This window comes from Plodia interpunctella, chromosome 24 (genome assembly GCF_027563975.2).
Source record: "Plodia interpunctella isolate USDA-ARS_2022_Savannah chromosome 24, ilPloInte3.2, whole genome shotgun sequence".
NCBI classification, from domain to species: domain Eukaryota; kingdom Metazoa; phylum Arthropoda; class Insecta; order Lepidoptera; family Pyralidae; genus Plodia; species Plodia interpunctella.
The window spans coordinates 4,986,242-5,009,218 of NC_071317.1; the positions used below are offsets into that span (position 1 = coordinate 4,986,242).

Genomic DNA, 22,977 nt, shown 5'->3' on the forward strand with positions numbered 1-22,977 from the left:
TATTTTGTCACTATCGCACTTTATAATCGAGACAAAACATATTTTAGCTTCGAGTACGATTTAACTTTTATATGGGAAAGTTTACATTACTACTACATCACTAGCTACAAGACACCTGCCTGGCAAAACGTTTACCACCATTCGTGCACAAATGTGTAAGCTTTTTCAGTCAATTTCAGCGATCTAGTAGTAGTATTATATCTATATTAGATAAGTACCTAAGGCTTCCTCGATTCTGTCACATCTCCATCTGTCACTGTCACGTACGGTACGGACCAAAATAGAAAGTACTCTGTGGTGCGGACGGTAGCGGTGCGATTCAGCGGTGTTTCGTATTGTGCGTCCACGTGTTCTTTATAAACATTAACATTTTTGACTAGAAATACCTCATTTCCGAAACCGATAACATGGGTAAAGTTAAAAAAGAACCTGTAGAACAAGAGGAAGTCGCAGGCGCAGGTGATGTTTCAATAAAAACCGAACCGCAGAGCTATGATGACAAAGTGGACCACTGTAGTGTGATAGCGAAGCCAATGGCACCAAAGAAACTTAGCAAAAAGATCTATAAACTTATCAAGAAGTCAAGCAGTCATAAAAACATCAGAAATGGACTGAAAATTGTTCAAAAGCAGCTCCGACTTGGTGAAAAAGGGTAAGCTTTTTTATAAGCTTTGAGGTTATGAACTTATATACTTGGACGCTGTTAGTTATAAATAAATTACATGTTTTTGATGAATCCATAGTGTCGAATGACATCGCAGCGACGCACGTTGTGACGAATAAATTTTTGTAAACTGGTTTCTAGAATTAATTTGATTCAAAACACCATGTTTAATTCCCAATTTGTAAAGGTTCTTCTTATCTAGAAGTTTACGCTCTTTTCGGTGGAATATTCGCCATACGTCTGTATCCTCAACTTTGATTTTAAGGTCTCTAAACGACACAACACCAGCCTTCTTTCAGGTGGCTCTCATAACCTTCCTCTGTCTTCCTGGACTTCATCCTTTCACATTTCCTTCTAAATTATAAAGGTCGAGGATGTTAAATATTCGTTACGGAATATTCAGTATTGGAAGTTTGAAGCAAGTTTTATGAGTTGAAAACATTTTATTTACACTTTCCATTTTGTTCTAAATTTTCTCTATAAAATAAATAATAATAATAATAACAATGTGAGAAGGCGCTAGTGTATGGGGGAGTAATAGCCATACTCGATTCCCAATCATTTTGGTGTGCTACACACTTTCAAACATTGTATTCTAATATTCTACTTCTATTGCAGCATTGTAGTGTTTGCTGGAGACATATCTCCTATAGAGATCATGTGCCACTTACCAGCAGTGTGTGAAGAAAAAGATGTCCCATACTGCTACACACCAAGCCGTAAAGACATCGGGGCGGCTATGGGCACCATGAGGGGTTGTATCATGGTGCTTGTGAAAGAACATGATGACTATAAAGACTTGTATGATGAGGTCAGAAGTGAGATCAAATTGTTGGGACACCCTCTTTAGTCTACTTTTATGGTAAAATTATATGTGAAATATTTTTTATAAAAAATAGAAAAGTATACAGAACTCTGAATACTTTTTTCTTTGTTAATAGGACATCAAAAATGCTAATGACTTATTACTTATATAAAAAAACAGCCATCAACTATGTAGTACACCTATTTTAAAAAGAGTTCTTATATTTTTTATTAACAACACTCTGAAAACGCAGTTTTTTGGGCTCCTTGATTTATAAATTTATATTTGCATTTTGAAATTTTAATCAGGATGCCTTTCTAATTATTTGTTTTAGCATTTATAAAGATTTTTGATTTACTGAATAATGTAGTACATTAAAATATTTAATATTCCTCAAGATAATAAGCCGTAGTATTCAACAAAAATTCAAATGCTGTGTTTTAAGATTTAACTTCACTGGTGTAGGCTCACTTAGAATATGGCATCTTATTGATAAGCAGATAAACAAAATTATTATCTTTATGACGTCAGTGACAGTGTAAAGCTAGCCTTAACTTTATTTCCTGTATAACATTCTGTTATTTAATAAATAAGTTACTTATAAGCTATTTTGTAGTTTTTTTAATTTATGATGGCAATATTTCGCGAAATTTACTCATGAATCAATTAAGGAAATCACTGGCTAATGGCCAGTGATAGCCATTAAGCCATTGTTAGAACTTTTTTAAATTATCAATTTATATCTGTTTTACTTCAATCTAGCCTAATGCAACGCAAAGATGAGGTCTTTGGTGCTCTCAAAAAAGCTTGTGGTACTTAATTAAAGAATGAAACAAATTAATTACACATACATTTAATACATTTATTAATACTATGGGTACGTAAAAAATGGCAGATCGTCATATAGACTGACAGTGAAGATTGGCAAAATACAGTTAGTTTAATTATGCACTAGGATCACTAAAATGCCTAAGCTAGTCTAGATTTGCGTAAAGGTTTAGGTTTCAGTACATTCCATTATTGTTTAATTAGAATTTTTAAATGATTACCTAAACAGTCCTTCATGGCGCGTCGACGTGCGCTCTGTACATTCTTAGCTAAGAAGAAAACTTAATAGTTTACATGTGGCCAAAACTATGTCTTATACAGTGTTGTGAAGAAAATGTTGAAACAAATGTTTGAACTCTTAAATATAACGGAGACTAATAATTATTTATAAATAATAGTTTTTATCGATATTTTGTTGAATGACTTTACTGCAGCTGATCTACAGAGTGTGTCAGTTGTGTTGGGATTTTAATTAATTAGGATGATCGTAGTAAAAAATATTTCGTTTATATCTGTATTGAACTCAAGAACATTTGTTTATTTCTAAATCCAAATATTTATTTAATGTACTGAAACCTAAACAATGATAATTATTCTAATAATTGAAGCAACTTTAGAGAGTAACCCTGCTTTTGAATGAGTGCTCCAATGAGATCTTAAATATCCATTAAAAATATAACAAAATAGTTTATCATATGAAGATTTTTATTCCTGTTATCTTTTATTCTGTTATGAGTTAAAGTATTAATTAGTAGTGTACTAAATTGGGTATTGAGATGTCTTTGTAATCATTCTGGCTTCTATTGGCCAGATAGTTTTTCCAAATTACAATGTACAAAGAAATGTATAGGGAAATTTTTTACACCTCATATTTTATGACAAGATTTGGATGATTAAACTATGTTACATTGCCCAACGGGAGCATGCGATGTTTAGAGCGAGATAAAAAATATATTTTCAATGTTGTTTCTAAACCGTTTACAGAATAAAAGATAATCGGTTTTTTGCAATCTATTCTAATCAAAATATTGCTGGGGTGAATATAGTATTACGTCATTTTGTACTTTTAAATTCTTGGGAGTAATATTTCCGTTTACGTGTCCTTTGCTTACATAAATTAAGGTTATAAATACATGTTATAATTATGTGTTATATGTAAAGTTGTGGTGGGTGGTTATAAAGTCCGTTAATTGTGTAGCTAATGTATTAATGTCAGACAAAATATAAAAAGTTTCGCTCAAGTCCCTTTAATATACATCTAGTTATATCGTAAAAGCTTGTGAATGTCTTTTAGCGGACATTGGGCTCGCTCCGACGATCACCGGCCGAGGAACAAACCGGAAATTTCTTTTGAACGCGCGAAAATTTAAATAACACTAAATTTCTTTGACTAAGTCCCATCACACTGCACCACAATAAGTTTTAAAACTTTAGTATATCGAGGTATCTATTTTCAAAATAATTGACAGTACAAGTCATATAGATTCCCCGTCACGACAGAATAGGCAATATATGGAAGTATCAATAAATATGAGATCGCCCAGCGGCCATTACATATTCAGTAAAACATGTATCATTTATTTTAACACCAATTAATATGTACTCATACAAGACAAATATTTTTTTCTTTCTTGAGTGGCACGTACTTATTTAAATGATGGTTTAATTTGAATGAAGTAGTCGAAAGGACACGTAAACAGTAACATCAATAAGGACTTATTAGTTAAATTCATACAGAACATTCATAAAGTTTTCAAACTATTCTCATTATTATTAGAGTACAGTCAACAGCACATCAACCTACCCAAATTTATTGCAGTCTCGCCGCTATTACCGTGCTATAGTGTTTCATGCAGGGTAATTTGATGTGCTGTTGACTGTACAATGCGCTACTTATAGACAAATGATATTCTGTCAAATAATACGTCGTGTTAAAATTCTTAGATGACGAATTACAACTTTGTATTCACACATTTAATTGTTTAGCTATTTTTTAGATATTATTCATTAGCGTTACGATTTTGAGCTTTATATTTATCAGGACAAAATTGACATTCGCCAACGCGGCACGACGTAAAAATTACGCTCGTCTGAACGTGGCTTTACATGCAAAACAATTGCGCAATAATAAAGAAAACTGAATAGTGCAAATATTTCAGCCAATAATATTAGATACATTTTAGCCAATGGCAGTGCGCCAAACTCGTCCGCTATTAGTAGCTACATAGCAACGGCAATAAGTAATTCGTTTGGCTCACAAGCACTTATTATGAGCGAGATAGCACGAGCCATGTTTTTATACAATGTTTTTAAATTTTATAGCAATAAGGTAGTTATATTGAAGGACCATCCATAAGGAAGGCCAGTGACTTGGAGGCGTTTAAATACTAGAACAGAAACCACTTGTCTATAAGCGTGAAAATGTTAAATTTCTAACTTTTGTGTTACCAAAATGTGTTGGTGACACAAACACATTAGCAATTTATCTTTGGTGAAAACGCAAATTTACATTTCTAACAAAAAATCCTTTTCACACAAAAATATTTCAGCTACTTTTTCGAACGCGCTAAACAGAAAAATGCAGATTAATTGTGAAAAATCTTAGCAAATAATGTAACCAGAAAAAAAAAATTATAACCTTAATCTTTATACTGTTTTGCGCACCCAAAGCTTTCTCAACATCAACAACTTTATTGAAAGGACAGTCAGCAGAAAAAGTTACGAGATTCCTCGATAAGATTAGTGTTTCAAATATATAAACAAATCTAACTATGCAGATAGAACTGTTTTTAATTGAAAAATAAAAAAATGGAGCTATCTACTTTATTCGCCATACATTTGTTCTGCTGACCATATCTTTGGTATCGGTTTATGGTCTGACCATACAAATCACAGTTCTGCCAAAACTTATCACAGACTAAATTTTTAAACTCTTTTCCTACTCTTACTTTTATACACTTTCCTTCGATATTAAGCATCAGGAAACCTACACTAGTTGATTTATCAGCCCTTGTGTGTTACTATAGGAGGCAATTTGCAATACCATTCCGTCAATATGAAATTTATTACCATTTTCATGGCACCAAAAAGAGCTTAGCTTTTAAATAGGAAGATAGCGAATTTCTGCGGTTCAACCGCTCATATTTATTTAACGTGTGCGTGGGAAAGAATCTTTTTTTTTTTCTGAAGCATTAAAAGCACCCATAAACCCGCGCGCTCTCTTTTCTAATACACAACACTACGGGAATACACGCCTAGCGTGTGATATGGACAGAGTCCAAACGCACCGCGATACGCTTGGCGCATTTCTGCTTAAATAAAATAATAAACAGACCCTATAACTTTTTACATAACACTATCTTAACATTCAATCTTCTTTTCTCTTTATACACGTTTTTAAGAAATAAATGTAGTGATATTTTCAAATAATTTGACATTTAAGTTTTATATGTAACTAACTTACGTATAATTCACAGGAGATAATTTATTTGTTGAAAACACAGATTAAATCAAATCCAAATAATAAACCTTATTCCGTCACCACTCAGGATATGAAAAGCCAATTTTAATCATCGCCTTAAATCGAATCTTCTTTATACAATATAACCTTAATAGTGAAATGTGGCAAGAAAGTTGTGTACAAAAATATTACATGAATTATAAATTATGCAAGCCGGCTTTTGAAATACATATATTCTGGCATTGGAATATTTCGTATTATAAATTATATAGTCCAACGCTATACCAATAAATTTTTAAAATTATTGTATTATTAAAATAGATAATTTTTATATTTGCTTGATCTGACGTGACACGCTAGGCGCGTTTTGTAATAACACACCAATTGTTTTCCTTAATAAACCATCCCCGCAAACATGTCACACGTCGTTAAACTATCTAAACGATAGAATTTAATTTGAATAATAATAGAAAACTGGAAATGTTTGTCTGTTTGATAATAAAACACAAAGACACGGAAACAGAAAAAGCAGGGACTTTTTTTCTATGTATTTCAAAAGCCAGCAACCTTTCCACTGTCACGTCTTAAAATGCAACGTCCCTGTCTAAACTATTACCGTAACACGCTACCAATACGCCCTACGTGCAGCTCAGGATTATACCAATCTTGACTACGTTTTGGATATAAGATATTGTTACGGACTGCGATATATAATTATAATCAACAAGGAAGGTCCCCGATTAAAGGTATTTCCATTGTAGGTAATATGTAATTCTGTTACTTAATTCTTATATTGTATGCTGTACGTTTAAAGTAAGTTCAAACCCTCCAAAAAAGACAAAATTTAATTGTTTTTACATATACATTGCTATGTATGAAAAAAAAAAGGATTATTTTATTTAGTAAGGGTAAAAAATAGCCAAAATTGATATAAACCTTTACTAAAATCGAAAACTAGCATCCAAAAACCTAATGTTTTAAACACAAAACATAAATAATACTTAGCGCTAAAATATATTAAGGTATGTGTGATCGTCAGCAGCGTCATTCTAAACGCTATTTATGTCTGAATACTGTAAACCTTACTTAAACTTATAATAATTAGCATTAAAAACGATTTCAGAACTTTCAACGTTATCGAGTAAGGAGCAAGTGGAATTAGTAAAAAAAAATGCAACACTGATGATCTTTGTATAAAATAATTCAATAATAAAAATTGCATAAATAAATAAAAATATTCGAACAGCAAACATATCTTGTTTTCTCAATATATCTCTAAGTACTTATAACACAAGTAAAATATTCGGATTTTTGTTAACTTACCAAAAATGTTCAATTACGAAAAATTTATTTTAAAGGTACGTTAGACCATATTTCTATAGAACTTACACCTTACAGACGTAAAGAGATCAGTGAAATTAGAAATTGCATTTTTTTTTAAATTACATAAAATTATTTTTTATTAATAAAAAGTGATGTGATATCACACGAGTTGAAAATTCGCGAGCATAGACCAAAATTCCGGCACAAAGATCAACTTAAATACTGTTATTTCTTATTCCTATAATACTCTATGATCAAGCACCAAGCTATTCCTACCTTCAAACTTGCTCACGAAACTAAGTGACCACAAACTTCAATAAAAAAGAAAAAAAAATTAAATCGTCGTAGAAATCGTTGAACATACATAATAAAACCCAGCCGAACATATAACCTGCTTTTTTGGAAGTAGGTTCAAACAAAAATTATAACATAAAATAAAATTTAGTTCTTTTTAAAGAGAGAGCAAGTGAAACAAAAACAAATAACTGTTGATGAAAAAAATATTTATTTTTAATTTATTTGGCATTTATAACCCACTACATGTATGCTAATTATATACTGAGAATTTTATATAAAAAAAAGTAACATCAAAGATTGATTACGAGAGTGTTTCTATCAGTTTGTGATTACCTAATTTCCCTTAATCTGATATCCACGCGTTACTTGTTACAATTAATGTTACATTAGAGGCACGTGATCTTACCAACGCAATATAGACCTTCCTTGTAACAGTCTAATAAAAATGTCGATAAAACAGCACATTACATTGTTCTTCCAACATTAACTTTCACGAAAATACTACAGGCCTTTATTATTCTTTTCTAACTCATAATTTAAAATGAAGATTAGAAAAATAAAACGTTGAAATGCTAATTTAAGTTATTAAAAAAACTTAATACCTAATGTTTTTTTTTTACTTACCCATTTTCTCATCGAACAGAAAAAATAAATACGAATCAAAAGAGCGCCTATGACTTGCAAACCCGACCTTAGTACATTATAATCAAAATTAACTGTTACTACATTGTCATAAATAAAGAAAACAAATTAAGTATATTACGAATAAAAGTACACATCATACTGACACGAACATACTCTTATTAATATTATATCAATGAATTTAAGTCCAAACATTTGAGCTTCACACTTTATATGAAGTGACCCTGATTCATAACTTATGAAAGTATCAGATTTTTACTATATAAGAAGCATTTTATTTTACATTCGATAATTCAAAATTTAGTGAAATTTCTTAATAATTGAGTAGGTAGTGCCTTAAAGTTTTACACACAAACAAATTCATTTTCACAATTATTACAAACAAGTTAAATGCTCAAGCTATATTGCTGTTATTAAAAATATGCGCTTGCGACAAAAATCTTCGAAGATCTTTCATATATTATGTTTCAGACGTATGAATTATGACAATGCAATATCAGCCTTATAAATAATAGCAGTCAAGTGTTAAATCGAGTGCAATCACTATGTAAATCTAGTTTTAAGTGTATATGTGGAATATTACGAGAATGGTCAGTATTGTGCTCATGAAGCACATCGAAACGGGCAGAAGCACCGCTAAACGGAGAGATCTGAAAGAGATAGACATTTGAGTATTCTAAGACATGAGAAAATTTATGAAAAACTAGATGTCCGTTCCGGCTTCGCTTGGGTAAAGTCATAATAAAATTAATAGCCTATGTTACTCCAGAAGGTTTCGTCTGCCTCTGTGCCAAATTTCATTAAAATCGGTCCAATAGTTGAGTTTATTCATTACAAACAAAATAACAAATATGAAGTATGGATGATGGTCCAAAAATACTTCCTTGCGGAACACCATTATTTCGTTTCAGATATAAAACAGCTTTATATATAAAAACTGAAGTTGAATGTTCAAACTAACCTCACAAATAATAAATCTGTGTTATTTAATTTCAACTTAACACAAACGGCAAATATCTAAACTGCTCATTTCCAAATAATATATTGCTTAATCTTATCGAACGCTATTGAATGTTCTGAGATGTTTCAGTCGAGGAATGCATATACTAATAAATAAAAAAATGTATTACTGCCCATTCAAGAAACGATATTTCATCTTGAAAATACAGTGAAATATCCTATTTACATACCTCCAATAAGTGTGGTGTCAAAGGGGCTGGTGGGGCAAGGTGTCCGGCGCACGACATAAAGCGGTCGTCACGTCCGCCACTTCCGTCGTCGGTTCGCTTTCACGACGGACTTTACCTGAAAATAAGGTTATATTGAATGTATATTTTATTGCCTTTTATTTACTTAACGTCCTTCATAGGAGGCATGCATGATATCTATGTATGTATGTATGTATCTATCTGCAAATCGGCAAATTGCTGTAAAGATTGACACTCCATCCTTATAATGATAAAGCCGCACAGATGGTTCGCAATACAACGGACAGATGGCGCTATAGTGGAACTGACAGGTCTAGAACGCACAATCGAAGTTTTAAAGATTGCACGCATAAATATAACCTCTGACATGACAACGTCGGAGCCAAGCATCATCACGCAGGGAATATCTTCTCAACGTGGCAAATTCAAAGCATGTTCAGAAATTAAACCTTCAAATGTTGTTTTTACGTAATCTTCTAAATCAAATAATATTTATCAAAGCTACAAATATTTCAGAGCAGATCATTGCTGAGAATAAATGCCGAAAGAAACACATTTAACCAATGTTGGTTCCCTTCATACAGGAAGCGCGATCCAACATACCAGATCGCATCCGCTAAAAATTATCTGATTTGGCATAACGTCAAATAACTTACTGGTAAAGCATAGACAACCAGTCTGTTGGTTCGTCTGAACTGAACCGCTGGGCCGAATTTCTTTCTGTTCTTTATTCTGTTCCGTCACGCATTTCTGATAGTAGTCGAACTCTTTTACATACCTGTTGAAAATATAATACACACATCAATAAATAAATGGACAACAATCGGCCCACAATAAGCACTAAGCTTGTATCGCGGGTCCGATGGACACAAACACTAAAACTTGTTATAAAATATAGTATCGTTGAGTTAGTATCCCATAACACAAGTCTCAAACTTACTTTGGGGCTAGCTCAATCTGTGTGATTTGTCCTAATATAATAATAAAGCCTCTTTATTTTCCATAAACATTTACATTTTTGTTCACTGCACATTTTTTTTTTCGTAAACCAAAATTTATAGAAACCCCTCTATAGGGTAAAGGCCTCCTCCACATTCTTCCAAACCTTTCTGTCCTTAGCTATCTTTATCCAGTTATTTCCCGCTATATATCATCTACCCATCTTTTCTTTGGTTTACCGACTTTTCTTTTTCCGAGTGGGCCCTTCCATATTGTTGTCGCAAGAGTCCAGCGTTGGTTGGGCTGTCTGGCCACGTGTCCGGCCCAGTTCCACTTCAATTTTAAGGCTTGGTGGTCTGTAATTTTCGTTTCTCCCCTAATTTCTTGACTTCTTACTTTTTGGATTTTACGTAATTTTAAGATGCTTCTTTCCATTGCACCGTTGGGTGCTTACTATTTTCTTTTTTACTATTCCTGTGAAGATCCAGGTCTGGGAGCCGTAAGTTAACCAAGGCAAGATACAGGTGTCCATAACGGTCTTCCTCATTTCTAGGTTGTAGTTTCCTTTCAATATTTCCTTATGCGTCCAAAATTTGTTCCAGCTGGATGAGATTCGTCAGTTCACCTCGTCTTCGTTGTTTGATTTTTGGAAAGATACTTGTTTGCCCAAATACACGTAGTGCTCTACATAATCCAGCTCCACGTTGTTAAGTTTCATTTTTTCTGTTTTTTTGCTATTTGTCATTATTTTCGTTTTACTTAGGTTCATGTGTAAACCAACAAGTATGCTTTCTGTGTCGAGATGGTGTATCATGTTCTCCAATTTTTGACGAGTTTCAGCAAAGAGCACGATGTCGTCTGCGAATCTAAGATGACCGAGCCGAGTGTTGTTGATCTGGATGCCTTCTGATGGCCAGTTTAATTTATGGAATATGCATTGCAGGACCGCTATGAAAAGTTTGGGGGATAACGGGTCTCCTTGTCTAACTCCTCGCTCTCCTTTGAACTCTTCTGTAATATATCTTTAATAATACCTCTAGTAACAATTGTGTTAGATGAATAAAGATATATATTATATTATACTTCTCCTTTGGTTTCCAGTTTGACTCTGCTCACACTGTTCTCGTAGATGTTTTGTATTACCGCTGTGATTGTTGGATTTATTTTGCATTCGTGTAGAGCTTGCCATATAGAGCTGTGATGTATGCTGTCGAATGCCTCAGTATAGTCGATAAAGCCCAAGTTAAGTGTTTTGTTGAATTCTGTATATTTTTCCACAACTTGTTCCAGAGTTGTCCTAATATATTTATTTATTATTATTTATTTTTTTTATTTTCGCGCTCTTTGATTTTCGTATTTTGTATTTTGTAGTCTCGAGGATGTGAAGGACTCACCAGACTGGCGGCCACCGGTTGTCAGAGAGATAGTCTCTGGAAGCTGAGCTGAGATGTTTGGCGCGGCACACACGGTCGTACGCACTGCACAGGCGCCACATACACCAGTCCGCTAGATTGTGAGCGTTGTGCAACTAAAAACATATTTATATATGTACTATTTGTAAAAATACATTAATAAAATACATATATATAAACTTCCTTCCTATAGACGACAGGCTATCTGAGCAAAACTTGTGATAAGTTTTGCTCAGATAGCCTGTCGTCTATACTCAAATCCAACAACAAAACAAGCCCGTCATATAAATATTGTGAAACTCTCATATCTATGAGTGCTCAGCTAATTAACCCATTTTCTTCCTCACAAAAAATTCTCAACCTGGCTATTAAAAGATTCGGTTTTTTTTTTAATGAAAAATCCGTAAATGACTTGAGCGATTTGCCTCTAGGATTTAGTCAGTTTTAACAGTCCTATAGTCATTTATGCTAGCGCTGATTTTGTTAAATTATCATGTCATAAAATGTGTAAAATTCCACAAATAAAACACTATACCTTCTAATTGAACCCCATACTAATCCCCTGAGTGGTGGTCGAATTAGTGTCTATAAAAATACATTGACCAGGCGTACCTTAACAGGCTCCAAAAGCGACAATGCCACTTCCACCACTTGCTCATCATCACCACACACTCTGAAAACAAAACAAAAATATAAAATTGTATGTCTATTCATACAAATAGCGTAATACATAAGACTTTCTAAACTGAAACTAAACAAACCGATTAACCAATAAATCGATCGAATCGACAAGCTGTTCATTACAGTTAAATATAATCGGTTTTTGTTTCTCAATAAAGAAATTATTTATGACCTATATTTATTATTGACCTGGGTTTATTTATACATATGTCTTTGTTAATATACTGTCTAAATAAAAGCAACATCAAAATAGATTGTTTTGAACAAGTGATTATTTTTTCAAAATACTTGGACACATTCTGTTGTTTAGTGCCAGCTATTCCGGACATCTTGTGGGTTTAACCCACAAGATAGATATCCCAGAGGAATATCAACCTAAAGGCATAAGAAATAGGGCTAATTCTCACCTGTCCCGATGCTGCAGCTGGTCTATAACCCTAGCTTCCACCAAATTGACCAGTCTATTCATACACAGTCTGTTGGCTAGCTCCAGCAATTCTAGACATCTCGTCGGCTCAACCATTGGTACTTTGTCAGAGTAGATATAGCACAGTAGAATGTGGAACGCATACATTTTAACGCCTGGAAAAGATATCTGAAAGAGAAAGATGAAATTCAGAATATTCATTCATCTTGTTTCATAAAATAAAATTCCACAGGAGTATCTTTCTATCATTATAAATATATAAAGACGCACCACCCTGGAAGTGCTCTCCCGGAAGTGCCCCCGGAACATGGCGCGCATGGGGTCGCAGCGCGCCATGAGCGCCGCGCGGTGCGCCGGCTGCAGCCCGTCCTCGAGGTCGAACGTCACGTCGGCGAACAGGTTGCGCTCCACGTACATGTCTCGCAGCCGTTGGGGTAGCGGCTGAGATTTATAATTAACTAATATAGAATTTAAAAAATCTGTTAAACCATTGGTTTGGTAAAATGGTTGCTTATTGTCCCATCCGCCGATGTCCTCTTCGCAAAATAGGCGTTACGTCGCAGATTTACATATTATATACTATTTTTATATATATATTTCTGGCCTTTTTAGGTTTTCTAAGTTTCTAAGTCATGATAGAAAATGTAAATATGATGTTGAAAAAAGCCAAAATTTACCGCCAATCCAAGGGACATTATGCGATAAGGACACAATGCGACCAGAGGGCTTAATGCGGGTTTCATAAAATTTCACTTCTCGAAGGTGAGATGTAAATAGCAAACCAGCACTAAGCCCTCTGGAGACATTTTGCGAAAGGGGCATTTAGCGACGAAGCGGCTCGGGACTTTTGTTTACGAAGAAAAATCGAAATCGCACTTATTAACTCAATCAATATTAATTTAACTAAGAAGAATGTATACTGACTCACCGTATGGAACTGAAGCATGAATCCTTTGTCAAACAACAGATGCTGGTCCAGTATAAACTGGCTTAGTTTGACAAGTTCCGTAAATCCTAGAAGTTCAGCTGCTTGACGGATCTCCTGTAAATTCGAATTTTGTTTCATTCTTTCTTAAGGCGTTGACTCAATCAAGAACGTTGGCCACCAAAATTCGTTTAGTCAACTGTGTCAAAACATTGTATTAACAGAAAATTATAATACTTTCTACCTAAATTCTTTATGTATTGTGGTATAATCTGTTAAATTTTTTTTTTAATTTTTCGCTAAGAAATAAAAAAGTAAAAAGTATATATACCGTTTGATTACATACAGAAAGGTAAATTTTGATATAAATCCTTGTCCATTACAAAATTATTTTGTAATTTATTAAATAAATTTATATGTAAGATAGATAGATATAATATATTTTTATGTTTCTAAAAAATATATGTTCAAATTGTGCAACATACACTATTGTATCATGTCTGGTATAATACATTATATATTCAGTGCCCCATACAGAAGTTATCCTACTTTATGTCCCTTGGTAGTTAAAATAAATATATACTTAGTCCCAATATATAAAACATAAATATACAGAAAGTGTTTACATTATAAAAATATTTCCGTATTTTTAGTTTCTACTTTTAAAAACACTTAATTGACAGCCTTAAAATATAAAAGTACTATTAGTGATAATATGCTATATAATATGATGTGAATAAATAAATATAAAAATGCAACACTCACACAGTGCACAAATAAATTGTGATAAAAATATATTAATAATGATTTTATGGTGATTATTATAATAATCAGATTTACCAATAGCAATCCAATGGCCGCCGACTTTGGAAGACATGTTTAATACAATATAATTATTTATTCTGTTTTTATTTAATACACACATTAAATAAAATTAAATATATGTATGTTTAATATAAATATCAAGCAAAAGTTCGGATCACTATTGTAAGTTTCCTTTATGACCCAAAAAACTTAATAAAAATAATATTTATAACATTTATACCAGATATTCAATATGGCGCCATGAAATTTTGTTTGTTAATATATTTTTAAAGTACGATCCATAATAAATAAACATAAATAAAAAACATAAATGCTTCACGATATGTTTCACGTTTTTATCATATAAAATATCTTGCCATGGCAATATTCATCAGCTTCAACAATAAAACAACTATAAAATAACCATTTATTTTAAACCTTATTCCCTTTCAATAAGGTTGAAATAGATCTTTTCATAGAAAATAAGGCTCCGTTCACTGCCTTAAAAATAAACCTTACTCCCATAAATATAAGGCTCAAACTCACCTGCTGTTTGAAAGCGCCGCTGTCCAAAACGCCCGTGTATATGAAGTTGATAATTTCTTGCATGACCGTCTGTGAGATGAGTTTACTCATGGTCACAACTGTTTGGGTTTGAGATGTCGCGTGCTGGATTTTGTCGCACTGGAACAAATAAGTTTATATATATATAAATGTGTTTTTTTTTTCTATCAGCACTCGATCACAATCATAGCATTTTTTTGTCTACTTTTCATTTTTTCTTTGTTATACTATTAGAAAAAAATATGTTAAAAACAATAACGGTTAAGCCATGAAGTATGATAGGAACCAACACTGTTTAGATGAGTTTCTTTTGGCAATTTTGTCTCAGCAGTGTTCGTTCTGAAATGCCGTAGTTTGTAACCTTTTGAGAAATGACTACATAATATAAAATTTGACGTGAAAAAGAGCCTGTGAGGGTCTGATTTCTGAATAAATTATTAGATTTTGAATTTAAGCATATTGAAAAGGCTAATTTAATATTGCAACAAATCAAATCTGATACTTTTTATTGTCAAAAATAGTGATATATGTTGTATGGCAATGATGTCCCATGACGTCACGATGTCTCAGTAAAAAAAAAAAGTATTAACATCAATAATAATATGTAGTTCTAAAAATATTGTTTATATATTATTAGGGCAATTTTGCAGAAAAATTGATGAAAGACTAACGGAGAAATTTCACCTGCTCGCCAAAGTAAATAGTGATGTGTTTCATGACAAAAATATACGTCGATGAACATGTCAAGTACAACGTTTTATACCACAAATAGTTTTCGATAATAAATAAAATAAATTGTTAATAATGTGATGGTAACACTATCTTAAAAAAAAGTATTTCTTACTTTGACAACCCTTATGGAGTTGATGGCGGGGTGGTTGACCTCTCTGTATAAGTCTGGCGGTTTCTTGCAGCTGTCACTTAAAGGAAGAATCTGGCATGATGACCTACGTTTGATTTGATCCCAGACCCTAAAAATGACATTAACAAAAAGTCGTTACGAAGACGCCTTAAGTATATAATAAGTAATAGTACACAAGTATAGTGGGCTTTATATATTTTCAGTGACTCTTCGCGTGGGAGTTTCGGGATGAAAAGTACCCCATGTTATATTCTACGCGTTTACAAAATTTTTACCAAATTCCATAACAATCCGTCCAGTAAATTATGCGTGAAAGAGTAACAAACTTTCGCATTTATAATATTAGCAGATTATATATTTATTAGTAGTTGATTGCACAAAATGCGAGCCGGGCTTTAAATGAAATGTCAACATTTATATTTCAAACAGTGTTTCAATAAAGGAAGGATTTTGCCACATTGAATATTATCAGCTATGAAAAAAAAGTATATAACTGGAACATGAGTTATACATATTCATGTCAGATTTATATTTATGACGGTATGTTTATTAGGGCTAATTTTGTCGAGCAATGGGAAATTGATAACAAAGAAAAAATAAATAAATTGCTCACCTCATTTGCTTAGCTTGGTCCTGCCTGATCAGATACTCAGTGTCTTCATTGAAATCGCCCGTGGTCGCTTCTCCCATACTGCTTACCTTCAAAAAACATACAGAAATTAATGTAAGCATATTAATGTAGATGTAGACATATAACTGTAACTGTAGTAGTGCGGACAACAACTATTCCTTACATTAATTTCTGCGGAGCTGCGGATCTTCGCCCGCTAAGTCTATGTTTGACCTCGCGTTACTAACTGGATCCGCTCCGAATTTCAACAAAATCGGCCGAGTGCTTTAGCCGTGAAAGCGTGATAGTTAGACTTTTGAATTTATAATTTAGTATGTATATAGATTATATCTTAATTAAAAGCAATGTTATTCTGAAAATTGGCCCTTAAAACTTTCAATAATAGTGCTAAAAACTGATCAAATATATTTTGTGATCAATAGTCTTCTATGATAGTACGCATGCCAACTAAGCAAACATAAAATCTGCAAAAATTATGATGATATTATTAAGATTATGATTCACCATACAGTTCTCACTGGAACTAGGACATGACTCAACTGACAATATAGTCTATGGAACGCTTCATAATATATTCATACTGACATGAATCTGATATGATGATGTCATGACTCACCATACTGGTCTCACTGGAACTTGCGCATATCTCAGCGGACAAACTATCACAGTCCATGTTCAAATTGTCTATGGAACGCTTCGCAGTATACTAATGAATAAAAGTTTATTGACAAGTAGCAAAGACTCAATTATTAGCTGAAAACTGAAATATATTCGTGCTGAAATGAATCTGGCATGATTTATGATATTATAACTCACCATACTGCTCTCACTGGAACTGGCGCGTAACTCAGCGGACAAACTGACGCAGTCTGTGCTCAGTAGTCTATGGAACGCTTCGCAAGCCGCAGCCATCATGAAGCGGTGGACGGGGAATCCCTTGGCGCCGCAGATTATCACCATATCTGAAAAATACTGGCAGAAAAATTGTGTGTTACTTATTTAAAAAGATATAATTTTATGAGTTGGAAAAAAGTAAAAAATCAATATGCAGGTACAGTTAATTTTTCAAAAATACGAATTAGAAATTTTAGCAAAATTTCATAAAAATATATCTATATTAAAATTTATTATTTAATGTTGCGGACGTTTAATATAATTAATGAATTTATCTATTAACATAAATTATTAGGTAGGTATTTTTGGAGCTCTTTTTTTTTTAATTTGCTAAAAAGCGCCTGTGAAGGTAATTAATAACATAGAAATAGTAATTTCTGAATAATTCCAATTATTTAACTTTGGAAATTGACTGACAATAACATATTTACCTGTTGCCTCAATAAAGTGGTCATGTTCTCCAGATACACGCTGTTCACTACAGCCACCTCTGGCTCCATAGGCCTTGGCGGTCTAAACGGCGCCTGCAACACATGAATCCCACTAATGTTATAAAGGCGACAGTAACACTAATGTTATAATGTGGATGTTTGTTACTTCTTCACGTTCAAACGGCTGAGCCAATTTTCATTAAATTTTGTTTTGAAGTAGCTGATACCTAGGGTATTTTTTTTTAATTTTCATCCTAAATGTCCGCGTTTTCTGTGTTTCTCTTTATAAAGTAGATGGCGCTACTGTGCTTAAAATATAATTATATTTTAAATAATTGCGGGTAATACCGCGGGGTGTCGCTAGTATGATGTAGTAGAAACAAGATCAAAAAATATAATACGGAGAGTCACTCTGATTTTTATTTAAATAGCCAATCTTTTACAAGTATATTCTTATTTTAATATAAGGCCATCTTAACCTTACGTCTCTCTCTTTCTAATGTTGCCATCCTTCATTTCTCTCTTTCTCTCATTTTCCCGGTTGCATTCGGGGCTGCGACGCTACAAACCTCGGGGTCGGCGTATAAAATAAACCTTAGAATTATGAAGATTCGGCTGTGATTTTAAGACTGGCCGACTGTCTGACGTAAACCCTCATTGGGAATGCTATTGCTGCGTATCAGCTGCTAAGACTAGTCTCATACGAGAATATCGAAAAAGAGACAACGAGACAGAAAAAGAGTACATGACAAATTAGGCCTTCCAAAACCCCTCAAAATGTGGCGTAAAGGTATGTACAAAAGGCGAAACTATAAAGAAGTTAAAACCAACTAACATATATTCTATCTCGTTCTATTTTCAAATATAAAAGGGACAAAACAAATTTTACTTTAAGTAGATCTTAACTCTTTTATGACTAAAGAGTACAAAATTTTACATTACCTGTAACAAAGGTCGTTGCACCCTCTTCAAGTTCGTCATCCAGAATCGCTGTTGCCTGCGGGCTATCAACGCCGCTCGGATAGCGTTCTCGAATACCTCATTTACGCCGTAGTAGGTAAACACTGACGTCTCATAGTAATAGATGCCAAACTCATGTGCCAAAGCCCGCCCTTGATCCGGCATCACTAGGTCGCTTTTTCTAGGTGCTCTGGTGATGATAATAATAATAATATATATATATATATATATATATATATATTCCGATCCCACATACATATGTATGTGGGATCGGTCAAACAATATAATTCTTGAACTCTTGTGAGAGGTCGCGGACGTGCCCCCAATTTGTGGGATCGGGGAACCAGTCAAACAATATAATTCTTGAACTCTTGTATTTTCACAACTGAAATCGTTTAGGTACAGCCTATTTTCTAGTAAATCGTAAACGTAACGTCTTAGTAGAATCTCTCCGTCGCCATACGTATTCTCTCTGGCTCTAACCGTCTACTCACTCTCAGCGTTCGAATACACATACTAAACTCTTTCATTCTTTAATCATACATTCAGATACATACCATTCCCACATGTATAAATGTGGACAAATCACACATATTGAGTTAGCCCAAAAGTTCGACACTTGTGATACTATAAATTATAATATACTATACTAGCTGCGCCCGGGGCTTCGCTCCCGTAGGAATTTCGGAATGAAAAGTATCCTGTGTTATGCTAAGTTATATTCTACCCGTGTACCAAATTTCATAACAATCTGGCCAGATTTTGTGTGAAAGAGTAACAAACATACATACATCCTCGCAAACTTGCGCATTTATGATAATAGAAGGATACATACATATACAAATAAGAGGCCTTGGCCCACTATGACATTCGAAATTCAAATGTATGTTCCAAGTTAACAGATTGGTCAGCTGGGAAAATACACAAAAAACAAACATGCAAAACTAAACCAAAATAAAGGAAAAAATATATAATTAATTTTACCTTATAAATGGGCTTCGATCCTTGCAATAGTTCAAATATGTCTCATCTCTGTACATATAACGCAGATCGTTCTTGCAACCGACTAGAAGAATTGGTGTGTTTGGGCAGAATCGTCTATGAAATCAAAATAATGTCATATTATATTGAAAATCGAACCTTATGTAACTTGTTATATTGGGTGTAAATTTGTCTGGCAATTTATTTTCATATTTTTAAGAGCTATGAATGTGTGGTAATTATTATTTCTATATAATCTTGTTGTTTTGTATTCAACTCATCCCACATCAAACTTATATCACGGGACGAGTTGACAAAATAATACATTTTACTTTCACTTTTTTAACTCATCCCATAAAAAAATATGTGTACATCTGTGGAAAAAAACTACATGATAGCTTGTGATATAAACCACTTTATTTCCATGTCTTTCTACATGACTATCTTTCTATGAATTAATGGGATGAGTTCTATTAAAACACTTAAGTCAACTCATCCCAGGGGATAAGTTCGATCGGGACGAGTTAACTAAAGGGCCAATATGTTTTTCTACTGCCCTGCTTACCTAATTTCTGGGTACCACATAGCTCCACAGTTCCTCAGGGATATAGGATTGGTGATAGAAAAACAAAGAAGCACCACATCAGATCTGAAATTAAAAAAAGATAAATTGTAACTTAAATAAATATACAGGGAAAAAATCACACAGATTAAGTTACCAGTAACTTCTGTAACTATTCTGGTATACATTTATAGCAATTTAATTATAATGTTGGTGGTTGTAAAAGTATGTATTCATACCTTCCATAAGCAAATCTCCTGTCCTTCTCGTGGTCACCAAAAGTGTCCCACAATCTGAGTGAAACATTGACACCGTCAACAACCTCCCATGACCTTTCCAGTACCTGTAACAACACATTACTCATTCATATGGTGGTATTAATAGACAATAGATAGTATAAAAAAATGTTCTATCTGATTTTATTTTGCTATTTCCAAAGCGATTTTTCTATGTTTATCTTTACCAAATAGATGATATCTTTGTGGCAAAAAAACTAACCTATTTATTAAAAATAAAAATATGGATGGCTCATAGGTCACGGACGCACCAGTAAGTAACTGGACACTGGTCTTCTGAAGAAATGTAAATATTCACATCAGGGCTTTCATAAAACTACACTGTTGTTATCTCATTTTAGATGTTGAACATTGGATATTAATGATAATAATGATAGTAATAATGATAATAATAGTTCTTGTTGTAATTAGGAGAAATGGTACCACAAAGGGGCACCTGTTCAGTGCTTGCGCTGGTGACCCTAACCAGTAATAAGAGCCTGGTAAATCACAAATGACACAGAACAGAAAGTGGCGGGAAAAAAGGAGGCCTAGTTACCCGGCAGTGGGTTGATGTAAGAGGAAAATGATGATAATGAAATCAATTAATAGGTACTCACATCTTTATAAATCCTGTACTGATCAATCGCCCACACCGTCGGCACATGGGTCGTCATCAGTTGCGACAAAGAAACGTGTTTGTTGCATGCGCGTGCGCATATCAACCGAGTCTTGCCGACCGCCGTGTCGCCAACCACCACGCACTTCACCAGCTCCTGATGGGGTTGCTCGTTGTCCATTTTCTTTAACAATTAAAGGTACTACATGTTATCAAAATTACGAAAGATTATTTATTTGCTTAACATGACTTTACATTATTTACGATGTGGTGTCAAAAGGAAACTTAAATGTTTCATTACAAATTAAATGAAAAGTCAAACTCACCCTGAATCGAATGATACCAAATCATTTTACATATAATAATAAATTAAAAACAACTTAGATGTACCTATTTCGAATGGAAAAATCATGGAAAAATGCAAATAGGAAAAATATACACAAACTTTCTAAAAAGTTATGACTTTGACATTTTTGACATTGAAACCAAAAAAGTTCACAATACAACATTATTTTTAAATAGGTAGGTAAAATTTTTAAAAGCCTAATAATCGATAATCAATTATATAATTTTCTTAATTTTTTGATTATCTATTTATTACACATAATAATAATACAGATCCGTTTCTATATATAAAATAAAATATGAAATAGGCATACGGATTTTTTTATTAAAATCTTCTCTTGTTGTAGTATAGACTCTTGAATTTTATAAACATTTGAAAACAATGTAAAAGATGAGATTTAATTGAACCTATTCATTAATTATTGTGTTGTATAACAATGTCTATGTAAGCTTCAATTAAAATAGATAGGACTTAACTAAGATAGGAGTTAACTCAATCGTTAACTTATTTATACTAAACATATTAGGTTTTACAAAACGACAAAAATAAATAGGTACCAATCATAATGGAAATACTATAAGTCTTCATATAAAATTACTTACGTCTTTCGATGTTAATAATTATTATTATTCACGATTCTTCACAATCTTTTCAAACAATGCAACGACCAAAGTTATTATCGTCATATTACGCGTTACACACATTAAGCACAAATTACACTATAGAAAACAACTGCATTATGCCGAAAAGAAAAATTTAAAATAAAAAGATTATCTATTCACGATTTCCGGAATGGAGTGAAGTTGATTTTGTAGCAATGCAGCGTTGTGCGCATGTTTCATGAATGGACCCCTTGCGCAGCTCCGCAAGTCAGCAAAGCAGGGCAGGTTCATTTTAATTTTGTTATTGACAATTTCCAACGTCAATGAACTTTGAATTGGTATAATGTACTTTTCAATATTAAATATTGTATTCTGTTCACCGATACATCACGAAATCATTGTACAAATTGGCAACTTCCTCTTTAAAGTAAAGGGTGCGTTCAAACAAGAGCGCTCAGTTTCAAATTATTAGTGCGATCGAAAGGTCGTTAACTCCAGTTCTGTGAATCATATGAATTACTACTATGTACCTATATTATTAATTTAGATATAACTATTTCGAGGGCATTGTAATTATGAATAACTATCAGTTGTTTTGTTATTTATAGTTACGTAGAACGCCTGGAATTATAGATTTAGCAATATCTTTAAGGGCCCCAAAATGAATGTTCTTTGTTAAATTGGTACGTTAACTAGTGCACTCACTATTCAGATTTCAGTGATTGCGCTATTTGCTATCACCATTTTAATTTTGGATATGATGGATAAAAAACTATTTTATTTTAAAATAATAACTCTAGCCAGCGGGCATAGCTAGCATTCAAATTTAGTCTTT

At 33.2% G+C, this 22,977-nt stretch overlaps 2 protein-coding genes across 4 annotated transcripts; one reads left to right on the forward strand and one right to left on the reverse strand.

Moving 5' to 3' along the window:
- Positions 1–274: 274 nt before the first annotated feature.
- Positions 275–2,077, forward strand: NHP2. Its single transcript, XM_053763499.1, has 2 exons — positions 275–652; positions 1,283–2,077. The coding sequence occupies exons 1-2, from the start codon at positions 408–410 to the stop codon at positions 1,512–1,514; spliced, it is 477 nt and encodes a 158-aa protein (XP_053619474.1). The 5' UTR covers positions 275–407; the 3' UTR covers positions 1,515–2,077.
- Positions 2,078–2,310: 233 nt separating this feature from the next.
- Positions 2,311–22,541, reverse strand: RhoBTB (Rho-related BTB domain containing). Of its 3 annotated transcripts, none has more exons than XM_053763496.2 (20): positions 22,143–22,541; positions 21,196–21,378; positions 20,540–20,643; positions 20,304–20,387; positions 19,742–19,855; positions 18,740–18,947; positions 17,798–17,890; positions 17,289–17,444; positions 16,455–16,540; positions 15,824–15,950; positions 14,962–15,099; positions 14,452–14,475; positions 13,615–13,728; positions 12,957–13,127; positions 12,667–12,854; positions 12,191–12,251; positions 11,561–11,694; positions 9,884–10,005; positions 9,210–9,324; positions 2,311–8,669 (listed from the first exon to the last, which is right to left on the reverse strand). In XM_053763496.2, exons 2-19 carry the CDS (start codon positions 21,373–21,375, stop codon positions 9,227–9,229), a joined length of 2,202 nt encoding a protein of 733 aa, XP_053619471.1. In that variant the 5' UTR covers positions 21,376–21,378; positions 22,143–22,541; the 3' UTR covers positions 2,311–8,669; positions 9,210–9,226. The 3 variants fall into 3 exon arrangements, with proteins under 3 accessions (XP_053619471.1, XP_053619472.1, XP_053619473.1); XM_053763497.2 differs by lacking the exon at positions 22,143–22,541 and adding an exon at positions 21,521–21,649; XM_053763498.2 differs by lacking the exon at positions 14,452–14,475 and having other exon boundaries at positions 22,143–22,540.
- Positions 22,542–22,977: the final 436 nt, after the last annotated feature.

Bases quoted from the DNA above. Each gene is read 5' to 3' on its own strand.
- NHP2 (XM_053763499.1), top strand. From the start codon at position 408: ATGGGTAAAGTTAAAAAAGAACCTGTAGAACAAGAGGAAGTCGCAGGC. The intron at 653-1,282 runs GTAAGCTTTTTT...CTTCTATTGCAG, and splicing joins CTCCGACTTGGTGAAAAAGG to CATTGTAGTGTTTGCTGGAG.
- RhoBTB (XM_053763496.2), bottom strand. From the start codon at position 21,375: ATGGACAACGAGCAACCCCATCAGGAGCTGGTGAAGTGCGTGGTGGTT. The intron at 18,948-19,741 runs GTAAAATTAATT...TATCATCACCAG, and splicing joins GATCGAAGCCCATTTATAAG to AGCACCTAGAAAAAGCGACC. The intron at 16,541-17,288 runs GTGAGTTATAAT...TGTTTTTTGAAG, and splicing joins GTTCCAGTGAGAGCAGTATG to GTAAGCAGTATGGGAGAAGC.